Source organism: Gekko japonicus, unplaced genomic scaffold, assembly GCF_001447785.1.
Source record: "Gekko japonicus isolate JY-2015 unplaced genomic scaffold, Gekko_japonicus_V1.1 scaffold2114, whole genome shotgun sequence".
NCBI lineage: Eukaryota > Metazoa > Chordata > Lepidosauria > Squamata > Gekkonidae > Gekko > Gekko japonicus.
This window is the reverse complement of record NW_015162543.1, coordinates 296,913-306,763: the sequence shown is the minus strand read 5'-3', so window position 1 is coordinate 306,763 and position 9,851 is coordinate 296,913. Positions and strand designations below refer to the sequence as shown.

General features: G+C 47.3%; 1 protein-coding gene across 1 annotated transcript in view; it reads right to left on the bottom strand.

Moving 5' to 3' along the window:
* Nucleotides 1-344: 344 nt before the first annotated feature.
* The window catches only part of KAZN (kazrin, periplakin interacting protein), a gene marked incomplete at its 3' end in the record, with an annotated part of 63,405 nt that continues 53,898 nt past the window's right edge, over nucleotides 345-9,851 (bottom strand). The window contains exon 2 of the mRNA XM_015406330.1: nucleotides 345-502. Coding sequence (XP_015261816.1) covers nucleotides 345-502 — 158 coding nt within the window. The remainder of the gene's footprint in view (nucleotides 503-9,851) is intronic.

Here is a 9,851-nt window from a genome sequence, read left to right as displayed (position 1 = left end):
GCAAAAGGGACTGCACATTTCTTAAGAAATACGGAAAGTTAGAAGGTTAGAAGGTTCCAGGTGGGTAGCTGTGTTGGTCTGTAGTAGAAGACCAAGATTCGAATCCAGTAGCACCTTAGAGGCAAATAAGATTTCCAGGGTATAAGATTTGGAGAGTCAAAGCTCCCTTTGCCAGATATAAGTAGAAATGTAACTTGTTATCTTGTTAGCTGATGAAGGGAGCTTTGCCTCTCCAAAGCTTATGCCCTGGACATCTTGTTGGTCTCTGAGAAAAGTTAGATCTGGGTCTCACTTCCAGAAGCCAAAGAACGACTGCTTGTTGTAGAAATGCATGGATTTCATACCTGCGCATCCATCAAGAGGTGCCTCATGAGCAACATCGACGTTTTCAGGGTCTCTTTCTCCTCCGGCAGGAAGGAATCGTCCTCTTCGGTGAGCGCCTTTGCCTTGTTTACAATGAAGTCGGAGATCTGGTCATTCAAGGTGTGTAGGGACTCCACGGCTGGGGAGAGAGGGAAATAAAAAAACCAGAAGGGGCCTCTTAGGATGGACGGAAGGACCCAGTTTCAAAACAAGGACATAGCCGGGCTTGCTGCACTGGCAGGGCTACTGAGGTTCTAGAGCAGGGGTGTCAAACATGCGGCCTGGGGGCTGAATCAGGCCCCTGGAGGGCTTCTATCAGGCCCACAGTGGAACTGGCTGTCTTCTGCTTCTTCCAGTTCTGCGGCTGCTGCTGCATCATCGTAGGTTTGCAGCTTACAGATACACACCTGAACAGCATACTCAAGATTGCAAAAGCACAGACATTTTGATGTAATAATTCAGAGCAAGAGGTGTCATAAGAACATAAGAGAAGCCAATGTTTGATCAGGCCAATGGCCCATCTAGTCCAACACTCTGTCACACAGTGGCCAAAAATACCAGGTGCCATCAGGAGGTCCTGCAGTGGGGCCAGGACACTAGAAGCCCTCCCACTGTTGCCCCCCCATTAAATAAACTGTTAACTAAACAAAATATTATTATTATTATTTAATTTACACCCCACCCTCCCCCGCAAGCGGGCTCAGGGCGGCTTACAGCGATGGCACCAATTGCCGGTAAAACCAATAAAACAATATACAACAATACATTACAGATAAAAACATAAAACCATAAGGTGCTGTTAGTTGTTCAATTCATTACTTGCATATTAAGATGGCATATTAAGATGTCTACAGCTGCAAGAGTGCTAATGTTTTGAGCACGTTTTTATTTTAAGTACAAAAAACACCCCTTTGTGCTTGTGTCCTTTATAAAGTTTATATCTCCGCTACATTTTATGACACACATGGCCTGGCCCAGCAAGGTCTCATTTATGCCAGATCCGGCCCTCATAACAAATGAGTTTGACACCCCTGTTCTAGAGGGTATTTCAGTAAAGTGAGGGGGGGGGAGCAAATGTTTCTGCATGACAAAAATAATCTTCTTGCCATGCGCAAGGCTGGCATCAAGGACTGGCATGGTTAGGCTCTTGCTAAGCCCCACAGGCAGGAGAGGAGGAGGAGGTCAAGATCTGGAGAAATCACACCTCATTGCTTCCTAGAGGCAGCACGTCTGCTGGGAACTGGGTGTAGGGATGCAAGCCTCCACTTTGGCTGGAGATCCTGGAGAGGGTTTTTTTTGTCATTTTCTGGGTGTGGAACAGTGGTCACTGCGGGTGTGGAGGGGGAGGTATTTGTGAATTTCCTGCATCGTGGAGGGAATTGGACTAGATGACCCTGGGTGTCCCTTCCAACTCTATGATTCTACAATTCTATCCTCTGGGATTACAGCTCATCTCCAGACTACAGAGAAAATGGATGCTTTGAAGGGTGGACTCTATGGTCCTTGTTCTCTCCCATGGAGGACCCTGTTCTCCCCAGGCTCCACCCCCAAATCTCCAGGAGTTTCCCATCCTGGAGCTGACCAACCTCTCCTCCATCCCCCCACCGGTGGCTGGGGGGGACCTGTCAACCCTCCATTCATTCATTCATTCATTCATTCATTCATTCATTCATTCATTCATTCATTCATTCATTCATTCGATTTATACCCCGCCCTCTCCACTGAAGCAGGCTCAGGATGGCTTACATAAAAATTAAGCAGATAAAAAAACAGCATATATGAAACCAATTCATAAAGTGCTAGTGAATAATGTTATACAACGATGGCGAAACATTGGTAACAGATCAATCATAATGGGAGTACAGTCCCATTGGTGTTAGATCATCTTGGTCCGTTCATACCGGCGAAAGCACGGGCTAATTGTGAGATCAAGAAGGCTGGGAAAAACTGGGTCCCCAGTCTAATTTCAGCCCAAGGCATCTCGCTTCAACCGGGAAACTGGCTCAGCAAGAGTTTATCTCCACCCTTTGCCTAGCATTGCAGCCCTGACCCAAATTGTGAACCACCATGTCTTTTAGGATAAAGGAACGTGGCGAGAGATGTGGCCATGGCACTCTAAAGCATGCCGTTCGGACCACCAAGTGAAGTCAAAGTCAGAGGCCAGATACAGCCAGGGAATATTCCCCATTTAAAAAATTCAGATCCCTGTTCTGCACAACGTGGTTTCAATGGAAAAAAGCACAGCATTGGAAATCAACATATTAAACATCAATGATTGGCACAGCGAAATTTAGGAGCTGGCATCCACGGGGAAATCAACATTCCAGTTAGAACTATCAAAACGCCTTCTCAAATCGTATTTTTTTAAAAATCATTTCACATATTAATGGGAATTCCAGTACCCGTAGGCTCTCAGCACTGCACTAATCCTTTTAGTTAGGCTTCATTACTTTACAAAAATGACTTATGTTTTATATTCACTAGAATGGATATTTGTCATTACTTTGATACGTTACAGTCCATGCACTCACTTTCGGATTTTTCTTTTCAATTAATTATATTCCCCCCCCCACTCTTTTGTCTTAAGACGTTGTACATTTTTGCTGTGTCATTCTTGGAAAAATCCATGGCATTAAAAACAAATTTCTAGATTGAAAGAACTCGGGGAGAAGCGTTCGTTTCTGCTCTCCTTCTGCACATCTTGGACTTTACTTCAGATTGTGCCTCCGGCTGAAATTCTCATCAGCAGCACTGCTCTCTGTGTCCCTACCTGGAGAGGTAAGGCGGGCGGCAACCACAAACAGGGCTTTTTTGGTGGTGGCACCCCCACTGGGAATGTCTTACCCCTTGAGGCCTGCCTGGTGCCCACTTTCCTTTCCTTTACATGCATTGGCCAAAAGACCTCTCTTTACTAGGGTTGCCAGCTCTGGGTTGGGAAATATCTGGAGATTTGGTGGGTGGAAGTCTGAGGAGGGCAGGGCTCGTGGTGGAATGCCATAAGAGTTCACCTTCTAAACCGGCCATTTTCTGCAGGTGAACTGATCTCTGCTGCCTGGAGATAGGCTGTCATCCCAGGGGATCTCCAGCCACCACCTGGAGGTAGGCAACCCTATCTGGATGTGTTATCCACAGTTCTCCCGCATTTCAATGGAGCTATAGGTGAGACTCAGGCAGGGCTTTTTTGTAGCAGGGACTCCTTTGCATGTTAGGCCACACACCCCTAATGTAGCCAATCCTAATGTGTTTCTGCTGTTGGGTGTGGCCTATTATGCTAATGAGTTCCTGCTGGGCGTGGCCAACTTGGGAGCCAGCCGGAACTCCGTTCCTGTGCGTTCCTGCCCAAAAATAGCCCTGCTGCCAACAATGTATCCCCCTGCGGTGCTCTATTCTTATGTAAGTGAATGCAGATTTAATTGAACGGACAGGGCTCTTAAAGGGGTATACATAAACTTTTAGACCCCACCTCTCTCCTCAATGAGGACCTGAAGTGTCCTGCTACATCATTCTCTGCTCCTCCATTTCATCCTTCAACCTCCAAAGCCTTAAACGGCCTGGGACCAACATACCTAAGGGACTGCCTCTCCCTGTATACGCCTCGAAGAGCTTTACGCTTTAATAACCAACATCTCCTGGCAGTCCCTGGCCCAAGGGACGTCCGCCTAGCCTCGACCAGGGCCAGGGCCTTCTCCCCATCGAGATCAGGGCCCTGCGGGATCTTCTTTAGTTTTGCAGGGCATGCAAGACAGAGCTGTCCCACCAGGCTTTTGGCTGAGGCAACGGGTGTCCACCTATGGCCTCCCCGAGGTTGCTGTCTCCCACCTACCGGCCATCCATCCGTGCCATATCCATCTGTATCAATGGGCCGGAACTTTCACCAGCAGCTATAACGACTGGTTTTAAACGTTTATATTGTGCTTTTAAAGTTTATTGCAATTGCTGAGTTATACTGTGCTTTTAAAGTTTATTGTAATTGTTGAGAGATGATGTGACCTGCCCTGAGCCCGCTCGCGGGATGGGCGGGATACAAATACAATAAATAAATAAATCCATGCAACAACCCTGTGAGGTAGGTTAGGGTGTCAGCAATCTGACTGGCCCAAGGTCTCCTAGAGCGCTTCTATGCCTGAGTGGGGATCTGAACGCGGGTCTCCCTCATCCTCCCGCTAACCGCTACATCTCACATGAACACATGAAGCTGCCTGATATTGAATCAGACCATCGGTCCATCGAAGTCAGTCTTGTCTACTCAGACTGGCAGCGACTCTCCAGGCACTCAGGCTGAGGTCTTTCACACTGGTTCTTTCAACTGGAGATGCTGGGGATTAGAACCTGGAACCTCCTGCATGCCACAGATACTCTCCCACTGAGCCACAACCCCTCTCCCCTTGCTGGTTCTTTCAGCTTCTCCATGACAGACATACCAGCCATCTCTGCTTTCTGTATCCTACTTAAAAAACCTAGAAAATAATGCTAAGGGGATCTCTTTCCTAAAAAAAGAGAGAGAGAGAGTGAAAGAGGGTATCAATGGGTTGTTACCCATTTTCCCCTCCCAAACTTGGATTTTGGTGAAAGGGGGGAAAAATGACTTCTGCGCTAGAGATGTCACTGGGGTGAATTTTTCAGCCCTGCTTGTCAAAATGCAGAACGGAGCTGCTGACAAAGCCTAATTTATAAGTGTGAACAGAGCCACAGTAATGGGTCTTGGAGAAGAGAAAGCACGCCCCGGAGGATAAGAGAGATCGCTTAAACGGGAAGCAGGAAATGAAGATAGAAGTGCCTGAAGACTCGGGTCGGGAAATGAAAAACCTCTTCGACCCCCCCCCAATCCAATGAGCCCCGTCAGAGTGGAGAAATAGCTTTCCCTTGACAGGTGTGTTGCACCGGGTCAAAGCCCTGTCACACCCGGCGCTTGGGATGGCTGGCAAACGTCTCCATGGATTTGTTCCAGAAGGGAAGCCATATTAGTTCACAGCAATCAAAGTAGCATGCTTCTGCTGTAATAAATGCGTTGGCCTTGAAGGTGCAGCAGGAGTCTTTTGTTATCCATGGATCTGGGATTTCCAAGCGGCCTGGCCTTCTTTCCAAAGCAGATCTGATGCATTGGATATAATATTTCTGAGTCCATTGACAAAGACGAACTGCATGAGGAATGGCTTAAAAAAACCACAACCCAACGTGAATCTAAACAGCACCTAAAACGTCTTGTACAGTTGTCTCTAAGCCTTGCTCAGAACAAATTCAGGGCCTGGGACAACTGGGTTTGAATCTTTCACTCAATCATGGAAGCCCATCAGGTGACCTTGGGCATGCCTGTGGTTGCCAACCTCCAGCTGGCACCTGGAGATTTCCTCTTATTACAATTGATCTCCAGACAATCAAGATCAGTTCCCCTGGAGAAAATGGCTGCTTTGGAAGGTGGTCTCTATGGCATCGTACCCTGCTGAGGTCCCTCCCCTCCCCAAACCCTGTCCTCCTCGGACTTCCACCCACCAAATCTCCAGGTATTTCCCAACCCAGAGCTGGCAACCTTAGTAAAGAGGGATCTTTTGGCCAATGCATGTAAAGGAAAGGACAGTGGGCACCAGGCAGGCCTCAAGGGGTAAGGCATCCCCAGTGGGGGTGCCACCACCAAAAAAGCCCTGTTTGTGGTTGCCACCCACCTTACCTCTCCAGGTAGGGTCCCTAGGCCTGTCACAAACTCTCAGCCTAACCTACCTTCACAAGGTTGTGGTTGTGAGGATTATGTGGGGTGGGGGGGAATGATGTGAAAAGCCACTTTGAGTCCCTGATGAGGAATAAAAGTGGGATATACACAATTTTTTAAAAAAATCATGATGTGATGTTAGAGCAAGCCCACGCATTACCAATTCCCAAACCCTATTAAAGAGAAGAAAATGTCTCTAAATGGCCATTTCAGTCACCTCACTGGGAGCCGGTTGGGCCAGTGAATCCATCTCTGTTTAACTGTGACAAACTGAGATAAACAGAGGCATAACATCCAAATTGCAAGATGAGCAGGAACTCATTAGATTTTGGGCACTGGAGTTTGAAAGTCAGGATCTGAAATTTCGTAGCTGAGAGTACATATTTGGTGTTCATTATATCAGACCCCCCCCAGGAAGAGCACAGCAGTTCAGAACAGAGTCCGGCAGTGACAAAATGTCAGTCTGAGGTAAGGCCCGCTGTGGTCAGTCAGACACACATCGATATTTCTTTTAATGGATTGGCGGCATCACGAGTCCAGACGAAGGTTAAAGCAGACAGTGCCGAAACAGGATTACAGGAGAACATCAAGAAGACAAAAGTAATGCCTACCGGGGAATTATGCAACTTTGAGTGAGCTCCCATCTCTGGCCCCAGCTCCTGCCAACCTAGCAGTTCGAAAGCAAGAAATTGCAAGTAGATAAATAGGTACCGCTTCGGTGGGAAGGTAACAGTGTTCCGTGCGCCTTGGCGTCTAGTCATGCCGGCCACATGACCACGGAAGCGTCTTCGGACAGCGCTGGCTCTTCGGCTTGGGAACGCAGATGAGCACCGCAACCCTAGAGTCGGATTCGATTGGCTTTCAAGCAAGGGAAACGATTACCTTTACACTTAGAGGAGGGCAGGGAGCTGTTCCTGTTGGCAGCAGAGGAGAGGACTGGCAAGAATGGGTTTAAATTAAGGGCAGGAGAACTTTTTGACAGTCAGAGTTGTGCAACAGTGGAATGGGCTGCCTTGGGAGGTGGTGAGCTCCCCCTCGTTGGCAGTCTTTATGCAGCAGCTGGACAAACACTTGCCAGGAATGCTCTAGGCTGGTCATGCATGGAGCAGGGGGTTGGACTAGAGGGCCTGTTTGGCCCCTTCCAACTCTATGACTCTATGATACGAACGTATTCATTTAAAACATATTTAGGCCACCTTTCCACCCATCTTAGGGTCCCCAGGCCTGCAACCAATGAAAACGTTAAAACAAGCTTGTAAAATGCATAGCATAAAACAATGAAAAACAACAATTAAGGAAAATACATACACAGCTAAAACACATACCCAGGAAGGAGGATCTGTGAGGCCATGCCAGACGAGAAAGATATGGCAACAACCAAGGAGTGTCGCGAGGAAAAAACTGAGGAGACACTGATGTTGTAAGCTAGTTTGGGTCTCCCCTGGATGTTGTTGTTGTTGTTCAGTCGCACAGTCGAGTCCGTCTCTTCGCGACCCCATGGACCAGATCCCGCCAGGCCTTCCTGTCTTCCGCTGTCCTCTGAAGTTTGCTCAATTTCATGTTCGTTGCATCTATGACACTGTCTAACCCTCTCATCCTTTGCCGTCCCCGTCTTCTTTGACCTTCAGTCTTTCCCAGCATCAGGGTCTTCTCCAGTGAGTGCTCCCTTCTCAGTTGGTGGCCAAAGTATTTGAGCTTCAATTTCATTATCTTGGCCTTCCAGGGAACAGTCAGGATTGATTTCTTTTAGGATTTACTGATTTGATCTTCTTGCAGTCCAAGGGACTCTCAGGGGTCTTCTCCAGCACCATAGTTCAAAAGAATATATTCTTCGGCACTCGGCCTTCCTTATAGTCCAACTCTCGCAGCCATACATGACTACTGGGAATACCATTGCTTTGACTATGTGGACTTTTGTTGGCAGGGTGAGCATTTAAATAAATAAAATGTGACGATCCCCTCCCCCTGAATTCATTCAATGAGAGAGTAGGAGGAATGAGTCTTAATTACCCTCTGGTTTCATTTCTAAAAGAATAAAATTCTTGTTGCCATGGCTTGTAAGATTCTAAGGCTCTGATAAATGTTCCACAAGATTCCTCACAGAACACAGCTGTGGCACTGTGTTATCCCTGAAACAGTTCAGATTCAGTTCCTGATTTTGGGCACTGGAGTTTGAACGTCAGGATCCGAAATTTCGTAGCTGAGAATACATATTTGGTGTTCATTATATCAGACCCCCCCCAGGAAGAGCACAGCAGTTCAGAACAGAGTCCGGCAGTGACAAAATGTCAGTCTGAGGTAAGGCCCGCTGTGGTCAGTCAGACACACATCGATATTTCTTTTAATGGATTGGCGGCATCACGAGTCCAGACGAAGGTTAAAGCAGACAGTGCCGAAACAGGATTACAGGAGAACATCAAGAAGACAAAAGTAATGCCTACCGGGGAATTATGCAACTTTAAGGCTGACAACGAAGAAACTGAAATTGTTAAAGATCTTCTATTCCTTGGCTCCATCCAGGAACCAAAAGAGAGACAGCAAACAAGAAATTGGAAGGAGATTAAGTCCGGGAAGGGCTGCCACGAAGGAACTAGGAAAAATTCTCGAGGATGAGGACGTGTCGCTGCAACCAAGATTAAGATCATTCATGCCATAGTATTCCCCCATTGCCACGTATGGGTGTGAAAGTTGGACAATGAAGAAAACTGACAGGAAGAAAGATGATTCACTTGAAATGTGGAGGAGGGTTTTACGGGTACCGTGGACCGCCGAAAAGACAAATAAGTGGGTTCTAGATCAAATCTTTAAACAACAGATTCCCTCAGTGGTCGTTGCTAGGCAACCACAGTCATAGAATCACAGAGTTGGAAGGGGCCAGACAGGCCCTCAAGACTGAACTCTCCTGGGAAGCTAAAATGACTAAACTGAGGCTATTGTACTTTGGTCACATTATGCACCAGCAAGACTCACTGGAAAAGGCAATACCGCTAGGAAGAGTTGAAGGCAGCAGGGAAAGCGGAAGACGCAACAGGAGATGGATTGACTCACCATGGTGGCCGCCAAAAGCTTTACCGGTGCCCACCAAGTGTTATTAGAAAGTGGGCAGGGCCAGGTGGGACTTTTGCAAAGCAAGGCTTCTGATTGGTCACTGCAGATTTGATTGGCTGTGCAGATTTTTTTAAAAAAACTCTGCTTTGGCAGCAGCTTTCACCACAGCGCAAGGATCTTCACTGTGTGACTGAAAGTAAGCTTAGGTGACGACTTTGTAGCTGGTCCCACCTCCTGCAGCAGCCCTTTCATGGCAGCCATTTTGTGTCCCCCCCCCCCAAATGCTGTGCCAGAATTCCAAAGGTGCCCTCAGGCTCAAAAAGGTTGGAGACCCCTGGTTTAATCAATGCACATGTGCAACAGAAACCCAGAAAGAAAGAAAAATAAGCAAACCAAAGGAATTGCAAGCTAGGATCAACTGGGCATGCTCCAATTCCTGAATTCATTCTTAAACTGGATTGAAGGAGGAGTGAAATGCAACGCGGAACAAATGTTGGAACAATACAGGAACGGCAGTGAGGAAATCTGTTCTTCCCTCAACAGACTGCTGAGCCGGACAGACCTTTGCTCCTGTCCCTGTGCCGAATGTGGAAGAGATGCACAATTTGGGTTGCTTTGCCATAGTAGTAGGCAGTGTTCCCTCTAAGCTGAGTTAGTGTGAGCTAGCTCACAGTTTTTTAGCCTACAGCTCACAGATTTTTGTCTTAGCTCAGGAAGGATGGCTTCAGAGCAAACT